The sequence below is a fragment of the Centrocercus urophasianus genome, unplaced genomic scaffold, assembly GCF_019232065.1.
Source record: "Centrocercus urophasianus isolate 14NV4802_14NV808 unplaced genomic scaffold, USGS_Curo_1.0 seq_17, whole genome shotgun sequence".
In the NCBI taxonomy this organism is placed as follows: domain Eukaryota; kingdom Metazoa; phylum Chordata; class Aves; order Galliformes; family Phasianidae; genus Centrocercus; species Centrocercus urophasianus.
Genome location: NW_024884722.1, coordinates 7,139,879 through 7,153,071, shown reverse-complemented (window position 1 = coordinate 7,153,071; position 13,193 = coordinate 7,139,879). Strand labels below are relative to the sequence as shown.

The window sequence follows — 13,193 nt, the reverse complement described above, 5'->3', positions numbered from 1 at the left end:
TTATTTGGAGTGTGTGGAGTAGATTGTATTGATTTTTACCTGTGGGACTCTGGTCATCACTGATTCTGATGTGTTCTGCCTATTTTTTGATGGAAGAAGTTCACATGTGGATCAAAATAATTTTTTATGAAATTATAATCATCTAGGACATCTGCTTATAAAAAGCTTTATTTTGCATCATATGGCAGTGATACCTGCTGAATGTATTCATAAAATTGACTGTATTCATATTCTGTAAAGAAAATATTCACAAAAAAAGCCATTTATCAATTTTACTTTCCAGTCCTTTAAAAAACAGAACAGAAAGAAATATGTCTTTGGAAAGATTTTCTTTACAATTTGCTGCATCTTTATGCATTGCATTTCTTGAGAGTAGCAACATTGAAGTATAAGTAAACAATTGGTCTGTTTCACAGGAAGAAGCTGAGCCATCCCATGAAAACAAAATCTTTCCTTGTGACAGGTAGAATGAACGTAGGCTGAAGAGAATTTGCAGGCTGCAACAAAAGACAGAGCATGAATTTTACAGTAAAAATGTGCTTTATCAATTTATTTTTTCTTTTACTCTTTTGAAATGCAGCAAAATAATGGTAGAGAAAGTGGCACAGTTTCTTGAGATATTAAGAGGTAATATTTGTAAGGACAGTAATATAGCAAAGCAATACGGCCATAAAGCTGCTTTATTTTTGCAGTTGTGCTTTTCAAATACATGCAGACACACTGAAAAACTATTTGCACTGAGGCCTTGAAAGTGCTAGTTCCCTCTGCTTGCCAGTCTTCTCTAAGCTGTGTGCTTGGGAAAGAGGAGGTGAGCTGGGTTTTTGGTAAGTACCATGCCACTTTAATTTGTGATCAGCTTGAGTGCTTCTGGGCTTATAGACTAAAAAGTTTGGAAATATTGAAGCATACATGTAGGTTGGTACCAGACATTGTTGATTTATTTTTGATGTATATACTACCAGGTTTTGAAGACTTGGTTTTCTCTTTTTCCTTTTTTAATATCTTTTCCAAACCACTTCTTTTGTCTTCTCTCACCCAGTTCTTTGGGAAATGCTTGCAGTAACAAAACAAATTGGTTTTGCTTCTTCATATCTTAAACATAAATCATCCCCTTTCCCGTTTCACATTAAGCTCCATTTCACATCCAAACATGAGTCCTGAAAGGCCAGCTGAAGGAATTAATGAAAACTTCTTCCTTCTATCCCAACTTTGTTGTTGTTGTACATCTCTACAGTAAAATTTCAAGCACTCACTTCAGATAATGTAGCTGTAGTAATATGCTGCACATTTTTGCTATTATCTTGACTGTAATCCTTCAGTATACAGGAATTTTGACTGCCCACACTAGTATTTTGCAAATAAAGTAACTTATTTCCATGTTACTTACAAAATATTTTGAAGATTTGAAATATAGAAAGAATAGAAAGTAGTGCTAAACATCACATGAAAACTGTTGTCACTGTTGATTGAAAGAAAATGCTTTCTTTTCAAAACTGTACGAATCCTTGGGAAAATTTGAAAAGATATTCCGTTATCAAATTTCAGTTCTTGAGCCGAATCCTCATTTTTTAGGCTTGTTAAAATACTTATACTTTCACTGTAACAAACAGCATTTATAAAGAAGGCTGACTACATTGAAAACACTTAAACTATTGGGATCAAGAACACCAGGCAGTAGTGCACACGGGATAATTTTCTGTATTAGAGAACAATTTGAGATGCATCTTTGGAAGAGGAGTATAGTTGCTTTTCTTGTTTTGGGCAGACTGTGCTGGGAAGAAACAGCTGAGGTGTTCCTGCATCCAGTCTGTATGGATTTTTGCTTGTGGCTACAAGGGGGATGTGTTCTTTCTGCCACTGTGACCAATCCACACCTGTGTCTCCAGTAGCAGTCTGTGCACTTCTTGTGTCAATCTCCACACATGCAATACAGTGAAACTTCAGTTACTTTAAGTAATCTAATGCACTCCAAAGTGTTAAGTTACTATAAATTATGCTATTTCTGAGCACGGCAATGTAAACTAAATGTTTTAGAACCAGTGATAGGGATGGTAAAGAGCGTATTGTGGAGGAATAGAGGGTACTAGAGAGTGCTTCAAAGAAAAGTGTAATCCTACATTATTAAGTGTTTTTATGCAATGCCTTAGAGGCAAGAACCGTTATCTTAGTGTAATGTTTGCATAACTTCCAGAAAGATGATGATCTCTTTCATAGTGACAGTAAAACACTAACATCAATAATAATAATCACAGTGATATCCCTACCTATGAGGAATTTAAAGAACAGTAAAGGGGGGAAATGCTGTATAAAGTAGTAGAAGGAATTGTGAATAGAGATTTTTTTTTTTTTTGTAAAGTGTAAACATTTAGGTAAAATTTGGCAGTAGATTGAGAGAAAGGGTAGCAAACCTATCTGATAATTTACAACGAGGCTGGGCAAACTAGGCGAGATTATAACATTACCCTGGGAAATCCAGGAGGAGGAAGGAGAAGTACATTGTTTAATAGTAATTTCTGAATTTTTAACATTAACTACTGTAATATTTTCACTCTAGAGTGGAGATGTAAAAAATCACTGCAGTTCAAAAGTTTGTCTGTATTACCACCATATCAAGATCAGTTCTGAAAAATCAGTAAATCAGATTTAAATAGGAAATTATACATAACAATTTAATGATACTTGAGCGTGCAGAAATATCCTACAAAAATACAGAACTTCAGTAACAGATGGGCTGTCATATTTCTAAATTTTATTGGGTTTGGTAGCTGAAGTTATGACCTTAATATTGCGTTAATATGAATTACTTGTTGGATTTACATCTACATTGAACTAGTGAAATTTTTAGGCAATGTTTAAACTGGATTCAAGGCAATAAGTGCTGGGAATAAGGGAATACAACAGAACCTTGTTATGAAGACTCACTAATACGTTAAATTTTATTTTAAACATTAAATAACCAGCACACAACAAGCTTCATGATTAGAAAATAACGGAACAGATAGTTTAGTTGGACAGTAGTAATCTGTATATAGTGTTACTAGGGAATATATGATTTTAAAAAGCAGTTGGAGTGCTTAAGGATTTTGACCGTATCATGTTTTAAAAGTGGGTTAGTTGAGGGCTTGTAAATGAGCAGGTGGTGCTTTTTCTCTCAGTATCTCTCAGGCAGTTTTGTGAAAATGCATTGTGGCTGAGCAAACCTCTGCGCAGATTCGTACCGGAGGTATCGCATGCTTTACTGTCTGTATGCATTTATTGCTCTAGATAGATGTTCTATTACTTTGCAGCATTGCCTTTGGCTCTGTTTCGTATTGTGGTGTAGATGCTTTCTCCAAGATCAGTTTCCGTTTCTTTCTCTCGGCTTCACTGTAGGATTTCTTACAGACAGAAAAAAAGTACCTTCCATGTTATGTTCACCACTGGGGGAACTCATCCAATGAAGGCATAAAAAAAAGTATTCTTAACAGTAATTAAGCTGGTCCTCTGTGAGGCTGAAAATTCATTTTAACAATTGCATTATAAAAAACCTAAAAAATAAAAAGAGAGAGAGTTAACTAACTGAAATCTAGAAAAATATTTGTATTAATAAATTGAGAAAATATATTTCTATTGCATTAAATATATACATGACTGCTTAGATATTTATAGACTTGGATCAAGTCCCCTCTTATTCTTCTTTTCTCAAGACTGAACAGACCCAGATCACTCAGCCTTTCCTCATAGGAGAGATGCTCCAGGCACCTCACCATCTTTGTGGCCCTCCGCTGGACTCTTTCCAAAAGAAGACTGAGAGGGGACCTGACCCAGGTCTATAAATATCTAAGGTGTGGGGGCAGAATGGCGAGGCCAGACTCTTTTCAGTGGTGAGTGGAGACAGGACAAGGGGAAACGGCCGGAAACTGCAGCATAGGAAGTTCCGCATGAATGTGCACAAGAACTTCTTTACGGTGAGGTGACGGAGCACTGGAACAGGCTGCCCAGGGAGGTGGGGGAGTCTCCTTCTCTGGAGATGTTCAAGACCTGCCTGGATGCCTACCTGTGCGACCTGCAGTAGGGAACCTGCTTTGGCAGGGGGTTGGACTCGATGATCTCTGGTCCCTTCCAACCCCTACAATTCCGTGATTCTGTGATTCTGTGCTTATAGCTGTGAATTGATATTTGACAAATGAGTGAATTTATCTAAAGCTTCTCATTACCTGGAAGACTGAGCATGTGCTGAAATGTTTAGAATATATTTTGATGTTATTTTAGTTCATGGATTGTTTATCTCTTAATTTTACCAAAAACATGCTATCTCAACATAATGATTTTCTTTTCCAGATGAATTATACTTCTCTGCAGTTTGACAAGCCTATAATAACTCAAGAATCTTTTTCCTTTTTTTCCATGAACTAATCTCATTTTTGGTAGCTTTTCTTTTTTTCATAACTGCTTTGTGTACCAGTCATGTACTTTAATGTGAACTTGCATATTGTGTGTTTTAAGGTGGTGGAGCAACTCTCACATGAGGAAAAGCTGAGAGATGCGGGACTGTTTATTTACCCCAGAGAAAGGAAGCCTGAGCATAGATCTTGTCTGAAGGGAGGCTGCAAAGAGCCTAGGCTGTTTTTAGTGGTGCCCAGTGGCAGAACAGAAGGCAATGGATGCAAACTGGAACACAGCAGCATCAGAAAGCACTCCTATGCTGTGTGGGTAGTGCAGCACTGGCACAGGCTGCTGGGAGGCTGTAGAGTCTCCTCCTTGGATATCTTCAAAAGTCACCTGGATGTGGCTCTACTTCAGGTGGGAGTTGGTCCAGGTGACCTCTGGAGGTCCCTTCGAACATCAAGCAGCCTGTGGTACTGAGAATATGTTGTCTTCATTTAGGATTTGTTTTAATTATTCTGCAAGGAGTTTATTTGAGACAGATTTAGAGATAAACGGATAAATGAGCCAAAGATCTTGGGCAGTTTATTAAATAAGAGATATCAGCATAAGATCTCAGATTTAAAGTAGCATGTAGGAAAAAGCAAGAATTTGTATTCAGAATGTTAATTTAGAAAGGAATACTCCAGTTTTCAGGAGGATAAAACCCAGCAACTGGGTAAATCTCCTTTGTATCTACTGCTTTTCTTATGCCCTCAAGTACCAAAGTTATTCCTGTTTTTATGTAACTGATGGGTAAAATGCTTTCCTGTTTTTTAAATTTTATAGTAGCTAAATTGTTTACAGATTTGCAATTAAAACTGTAAAATAACAATCACTGTTGACAAATTCTAAAATTATCTTCTTGCAATCACTTGTATCCACCTATAGTTCCTATTTCATTTCTCTGGATCCAGATAAGACAGTGTAGAGGGTGTTCTCATATCATCAGTAAGTGAAGTGTAGTTATTTTACACCTGCATCTTGCTTCATTTTTTATCTCTTGGATTGCTTCACTTGCTAAGCCTGCAGATAACTTGGGAATGAAATGATTTAGTGAGAGCATATTCCTGAACTATCTAAGGAAAGTGTTTTAGATATTTAAGCTCTTCTTGTCTCCTATACAGAGATGTGGCATTTTCAAAGTGCTGTTTTACCCATCTGAAGTGAACTGTATGACAAGTGGGGTGATTTGTGCTCTAGGAAATGCCTTTCTTGCCCCCACCAACTGCCAGGTGAACCCAGGCAAAGAGCTGATGGCTTTAGATGGCTGTGGTTTGCTGAGAGAAGGCCACCTGCTGTGTATTTCAGTTCTGACTTCTGGTTTGTCAACAGTCTGACATTGTGTCTGTTTTGTTTTTGTAGTCCGTTAAAAACTACACCAAATGTCACGTGAGAAATGAACAGATCTGCAATAAGCTGACCAGCTGCAAGAGCTGCTCTCTGCACCTGAACTGCCAGTGGGACCAGCGGCAGCAGGAATGCCAGGCTTTACCTGGTAAGGGCTGCCAGCAGGGATGCTGCTTTTTATGTTTGTCAAAACTGAGGAAATCTCCTTCATTATCGTGTGCTCTTGCAGCCTGGAAGGCCAGCTGTGTCCTGGGCTGCATCAGAAGAGGGGTGGCAGCAGGGTGAGGGAGATGATTGTTCCCCTCTACTCTGCCCTGATAAGGCCCCATCTGGAGTACTGCATCCAGCCCTGGGGCCCCCAGCACAAGGATGTGGAGCTGTTGCAGTGGGCCCAGAGAAGGGCCATGAAGATGATCAAAGGTCTGGAGCTTCTCTCTTATGAAGATGGGTTGAGGTAGTTGGGCTTATTCAGCTTGGAGAAGAGAAGGCTCTGGGGAGACCTTACTGTGTCCTTCCAGTACTTGAGGGGAGCTTATACACAGAAGGGAGACCTTTTTACACAGTCTGACAGTGACAGGACAATGAGGAATAGCTATAAACCAAAAGATTTTAGTTAGATGTTTAGAAAGACATTCTCAGATGCAGTGAGGTACTGGCAGTGCTGCCCAGAGCTGTGGTGCCTCATCCCTGGGGTTGCTCAGGTTGGGTGGCGCTCTGGGAGCTGATCTGGTGGGAGGCACCCAACCCAGGGCAGGGCAGGGCTGGATGCTCCTTAAGGTTCCTTCCAACCTCAGCTATCCTCTGATTATTGCAGTGTTTGTTTATTTAACAAGTAGGCCTAGATTTGTTTTATTCATGATGACTCCACTAATAGGTGAGCCTACACAATGTGGATATGTGTAACTGCAACTCACAGATTGCTGGTGTGCAGACTGGTGATGGGCTCCAGTCTGTGGGGATCCCTACATGCAGAACTGAATTGCTGTACTGCCACGCTGTGCTGTTACACATTCACTGACACTGTTACTTCTGCTGGCTGGAATTTTGCCTTATAAATTATACTTGAATTATACTTCGATTTAGCTGCACAGATATGGCCCAAGATCTAGTTTCTTAATTGTATAATGTTAGTAATACTATGGAAGCTGTGAATATTAAAATGCTAATATAAGATATTCTCACAAGGTGAAAGCTAACAATATTTATTTGAACAATATTTATTCTGTAATTTGTATTCATAACTACGTATTTGCAGGTAGATATCAGGGCCTTTCTCGTTTGATCTTTATGTACAGTTGAAGTTAATGAACATCATTTCTTACAGAAATTGTTAACATGTATATACAGTATTAAGCTGTGTTTGTGACATTTATGTAAATATTAACTGAAATAATTGCTCTGAATTATTTTCTTATCTTTTGATAGTTGTCTACATCTGGGTAATGCTGAAATATGTTGAAAAGGAAATTCTTCCTAAGATGTTACTAGAAATTCTTATCATTCTGATTGTGTTTCTATTTAGGCTTAAATATGATAAAGTAAAATAGGATACAGTTTTGATCTCTTAATTCCAGAGTGGTTGCTTTCATGTTTTTTGAAATTTAGACTGCAATTAAGTAAACTGATTGCTAAGTGCTCTTAATTATATACATCATCTGATCTTTAATGTAGTTTTGCACAAACATGAATACAGAGAAAAAGTGTAATAACAGTATTTTTATAATGAAAGTTATTATATCTCTAATAAATATTTCGGATAGCTATACATTAGTTTTCAAAATAATATTCTATTTCTTTAATGAGAATGCTTGATATTGTAGTATTATATTAGTTTGTTTTTATTTTATGTGACTTGAAAATGGAACCTTATTATTTGCCTGTATTTTGAACTACAGATTCAAGAAGATAAAATTCATATTTTCTTAGAATTTCTAATTGTTTTTCAATTCAACTTTAACCATATGCTTTTTATACTAGCTCACCTGTGTGGGGAAGGATGGAGTCACATTGGAGATGCCTGCCTCCGCATAAATTCTAGTCGTGAAAGCTATGACAATGCCAAACTGTACTGCTACAATTTAAGTGGGAATCTTGCTTCATTAACAACCTCAAAAGAAGTGGAATTTGTTCTGGATGAAATACAGAAGTACACACTTCAGGTAACTTGGGTAACTGTAATTGATGTTCCTGTGAATTAAATTTTCTGTGAGGAATCTATTTTAAGGTTTTTTCCACAGTAGACAGGGTAAAGTGTCTGCCACCATAAGGACTTGAAGGAAATGTAGTGTGGTGCTAAAGATTGATATCAGTGATGTGTAGGGTATTAAAGAAAACTTGTACTTAAACCTAACGACACAGCAGTTCCCAAGTGTTTCTCCTTACCTGCTTTAACTGCTTCAGATTACTGTTTACAAATGATTTTCAAGAGATGAAAAGAAGGCTGATTAGAGGAATTCTAGTCCTCTTGAGCGCACTGTGACAGCAGGAATCAGTGTAAGGCGAAATATTTTTTAATGTAACACAGAAAGATGTCTTGGCTTTCATATCATTGTAAATAAAACTTAGGATTGTTTTTGGGTGGTGAATACATTGACTATTTGAAAAGGTAAGCTTAAATGACTACTGGCATGGCATGACTTTTCCTTCTTTCTGTTCTGCTCATTTTGTAATGGAACAGACTTTGCTCATGATACGTGCAATTTTAGCTGATGAACACCTTCCCTTCAAATCAAAAGGAATTTTCTTTGTGTTTTCATGAGTAACACACATAGAAGTTGTAGGTATTTGACGATTCCTCAGCCCATATGGGAAAGCATTGCTTTTAATTACCTCTACAGTTAATCTTACTATAAGTGAAATGCATTTTCTTCCTTTATGTGGGCATTAAAATTAAAGTTATGTTAGATTAAAAAGAAAAAGAGTGAAGTGGAATAAACTCACCTGCTTGAAAAGAGCATTGTTGTGAATACTGCAGATCAAAATGCTCGAGAAGTTAGTGGTGAGCCCTATCTTCAGGAAAGTGTAAATTAATGTTTTTATCTCCACTGAAATAGCTTCTCCCTACAGCATCTAAGGAAAGGTATTAAAAATACAACATGTAAAAATACACAACAAAGTTTCCTCTAATCATCTAAGCACGCTGTTTCCTATTTTTAAATCTGGTTATCATACTGCAGTAATGGCAGTCTGTGGCTGAGAACAACATGTCCAAGGCAGAACTGTGTCTGTCTGCTATCTCTAAAGTGATTGATGGCAAGGTACCACTCATGACTGTGATGTCTAATGGAAAGATAGATGTGGAATGGGTGTGAATAAAATTTCTTAAAGCCTTTGGGATTCCCAGACAATTGTTTTTTACTTTTTATTTGAATGTTCTCCCAGCTGCTGCATGGATTTTTCTTTTATGTAATGTTACTGTTCTGCTGAATGTACACCTACATATACCTTTATGTGTACACTGTGTATGTGAGTATGATATGTGTATACGTACACATATATATGCTCACGCATACCTTTGGTTTTGTCAGTATATATTTCTGTAAAATATAGAGCCGTTTAATTTCTGTTAGAAACAGGCATATTTCAACTGGAAGTCTTTGGATAAGGAAAATACTTTGTGTGGATGATGTACATAAAACAACTTTCTCTGACTCATATCACCTTCTTTAATTAATAGCTGTTGTCCTTTATGTAAAAATTCATGATACTCATCAACAAGACATGGAGCTTTTTTCCCCACTTCTAAAAGCTTGTCAGTGTGAGACAGAATACGTCTCTTTTCCCTGTCTGGACCTTAGCTGCCTTGGAATTACATTACTGTAATGTGTTCTGTTGAGGAACGCTGGGAGGACTGTCTTCATCTGTTTGCTTACAGGTAGCTTAGAATGTGGCAGCATTTTCATTAACTGTCTGATTGGACTGGGAACCTGTAGTGTCAGTGATTGACTACGTCAGCTGTTTAGGGAATTGCTCTGAGAACTCAAGATACTTGTTTATTTTGACTTCAAGCTCAACACCTTCAGATCTTCAAATTACAGCATCTTTTCACATGCTGGTCCTGGAAATGCAGTCAGTAACTGCCTATGACAGTATAAAAAAAAGCAATCATGGACAACCGTGTATTGGTGAAAACATTCCAGTCTTTGATAGTCTCATGTTATTTGAAGGGCACATGCAAACCTGTGCCTTCATTTCACATGGTCTGCAAACAACTGGGGACAGGGAAATGCTGAAGAAGTGTACCTTGCTGCTGGAAATCCCTAGCTTCCTATATGTCCACAGTGTGGGCTCAGAGGGGCTCTGAGGAGCTGTGCTACTGCATGAAGCATGTGGGAATGCCCTGCAAAGCGATGATAGAATGAGTCAGAGCTTCATTATCAGTCTGATAAGGGTGGTGGAAGGAATTGGTTAAAAGTACGTACGTGCCTCAGGGAAGGAGATACAACTAGAGGTTATATATTTCAGTTTCTTTCAATAAATGGAGAACTTGGATGGAAAACTTTTTTTTTTTTTTTTTCCAATAAGACAAATATTTTCAGTTATTTGCTAACGAAGGAAAGGGAGTAGTAATGCTTTGGTTAGAAGATCTCTCCTGACACTGTACTTAATGAAACCTTCAAAAATGTTCTGTCAGCTGACACTTTGATGTGAGATAATATTAAAAGTGTAATCAAAATCGCAATAACAAAATCATAAAAGGCAGTGATTTGTCTAGTCACATATTATGCCTGTTTTTTTTTCCTGTGGTCTCCCATTAAAATTGCTGTACAGCAGATCCTCAAATCTAACAGTGTGTACTGGACTTCTGGTATGACTGAATACTACCTGACTGGCTTGAAGTATTGATTAAAAATTGCTCTTTGTGTTTGGAACCCAGATTTATTGTAGTGTGTTTTGGTTTTTGTTTCAGAACTTTGAACTTCTGCAAGGTGACATCCTACTGTGTGTATCTTTATTCAAAAATGTCAGCCAATGAGGCGATATAAATTTTAGATACCTCATACACAGTTTAGGCAATTGTAGACAAATGTGTGCACTTCAGAGGCATATCTCAAGTTAAACAGTCAGTTAGTTACCTGAATCTCTAATGGAATGCTGCCACTATTTACGCTGTTTTTCAGTTGCATTTAAAGGAAAAAATACATTTGTATCTGTCCGATTGCATTTATTCTCAGTGAGAGAGTCTGAATGTGTTATCAGGTTTGACAGAGGCTCTCTGAAACTTTGCTTGATTTTCTTTTGTCTGTCTCTTCCTCTCAAACTGCAATCATGATGATTTAAGGTGCGAGATTTCATTTCAGATGGCTTGTTTCTGTGACAGATGGTGGTGTGGAGTTCACAGATGTAGTCAGAGCAGCTGTGAGGTGAACACTGTGCCTTAACCTGAAGAGGTGGAGAGTGTGACTTGGGGGGAGGTTAATGTCAGAGGCTTTCAAACCTTTCTCCTGTGTGGAACAAAAGCTTTCAGGATTAGGGAATGGGTCAGAGTGACATTTCAAAATAAGAATATGAATCTGCTTTTATCTTTACTTTATTTGATATTCTTGTACTGAGAAAAGAAGGAAAATTTTCGCTACTGTTGACTGTTTTAAAGAACTGCTAAAACAGTATGAAGGACTCAGAAATTCTTGACTTTTCATAGAAACTATGTGGGGCTTTGTAGCCCCATGAAGTCCTTCTTCTGGGACAAATCTAGCTTCATTTCTTCATCAAGCTTTTAGAGTAATACAAAAGATTGATGTTTTGGAGAAACTGAGAGGGAGAAGATTGCCCATGTCTCTACATTCTGTCAAGAACTCTATCAGTATTTTTTCTTAATTCTGGTACTAAACTGGAAATACATAATTGCCTCCTTTTAAAGGATGAAGTTCACTTGATATTAAAAAAAGTGACAATGTGCAGACCTGTGCAATGAGAAGTCAAAAACTGCTGAACTTGCAACTGTATTCTAAAATGATGGCCAGCAACTGAATTTGTGTAGTTTGTATTTTTCATTGAAAATAAATAGAATTCATTGAGAGAATGCCGAAGTAAACACGATGGACAGACAGCAGAGTTCACAGTAAAACAAAATAGTGCTTGACATTTTTTTTTATGCTGCTTTATTGACCCAGTAAGCAAAATATTAGATTCATGTATTTCTGCAAAAAAAAAGATAAAAAAACAACAGCAGTGTAAGGGTAATTAATTGTTTCTGATATTATCCTAACATGTCTATATTTTAAATGAGCATACTAATTTAAAAGTGCAATTAGTTCTCTTGTGAGTTTACCTACCACCATGGGATTTAACTAGAAATAAAAAATTTCTTGCAGCTAGGCAATAAATTCTGAGAAGATTTGGTTTTGATGTAGTAAGCATAAACAAAAATGAGAATGGTTTAAATGATGCATTTCATTAGATTAACTGTTTGCAACTTTTCCTTTACTGTGCTGTTTTCAGGGCCAGGCATTCTTTATAAATCACTCTTGAGTGCAGGTTGTGGTTAATTAGTGAGCTTTGGATGGCAGTGTTATTCCTTGTTAGCTCCAAGTATTCTCAAAGGACTGCATGTTTTTAAGGCTTTGTTTTGTTTGCTTGTAGTGAAGCTGACATCTACTTGTTGTTTTTTTTTTTTTTTCTGAGTTGGTCTCTTTTTACACTTCCTAGCAGTCCATTTTACCATTGTGTTTGTAGAGATGTAATACATTCTTTCAGCATTCAAACTCTGTATTGTTACATTAACTGTCCATTAGTTCACCTCTTGATGAGCTAATTTCCTACTTTCAGAAAGGTGGGAGCTCAGCTCTCTTTGGATGCCTTGGGAAAGGAACATGAACTCTCTGTGTACATATTAACAAAAATAAAATGCGTAGGTACCTATCATAGAATAAATGCATACTTTCTTAAAAAAAGCCCACCAAATGAGGAAGTAAATGAAAAAGATAATTTCTCTTTTTATAGCTCTTATTCTCATAAAGCAGTTTTTCACAGATAATGATGTAGAAAGGAATGCTAAGGGCAAGCTCTTCTCAAAACTGTGAATGGTGTGGGAATGCAAGCGTTAAGGGGCAGCAGTATTTTTAAGGCTCTGTTGTATGCTTTTATGAGGGCAAGGAGTTTAAGTGGTTCTTGAGTAGTTCTTAGAAGTTTTTTCGTAAGATATTGTGACACAGACAAAAAGGAAACAAATCAGAAGTGCACTGAGAACTTGCAGCAGAACTTAATATCCAAAATGAAAAGAGTTGAAAGGTGGAGATGAATTTGGTGATAATTTTTTTTTTTTTTTTTTAAAGAAATGCATGGTTGCTCAGCACTTTCTATGATTATGAAACAGGGTAATGATATGCCTCGGTACTAATTGGCTATTCAGTAAAGGTAGGTTTGCTCACTTTACTCATCTGCAAATTATTCAACCTTCATTTAGTTTGTGCTGAGGCAGCAATAGAGCCTGAAAAATG

At 37.1% G+C, this 13,193-nt stretch overlaps 1 protein-coding gene across 5 annotated transcripts in view; it reads left to right on the top strand.

The window, feature by feature from the left end:
- Nucleotides 1-13,193, top strand: part of ATRNL1 (attractin like 1) — a 427,623-nt gene that overhangs the window by 94,985 nt on the left and 319,445 nt on the right. For all 5 annotated transcript variants that reach the window (XM_042818666.1, XM_042818665.1, XM_042818667.1 and 2 more), the window contains exons 14-15: nucleotides 5,770-5,902; nucleotides 7,732-7,913. In XM_042818666.1, the coding sequence (XP_042674600.1) occupies nucleotides 5,770-5,902; nucleotides 7,732-7,913 (315 nt within the window). The remainder of the gene's footprint in view (nucleotides 1-5,769; nucleotides 5,903-7,731; nucleotides 7,914-13,193) is intronic.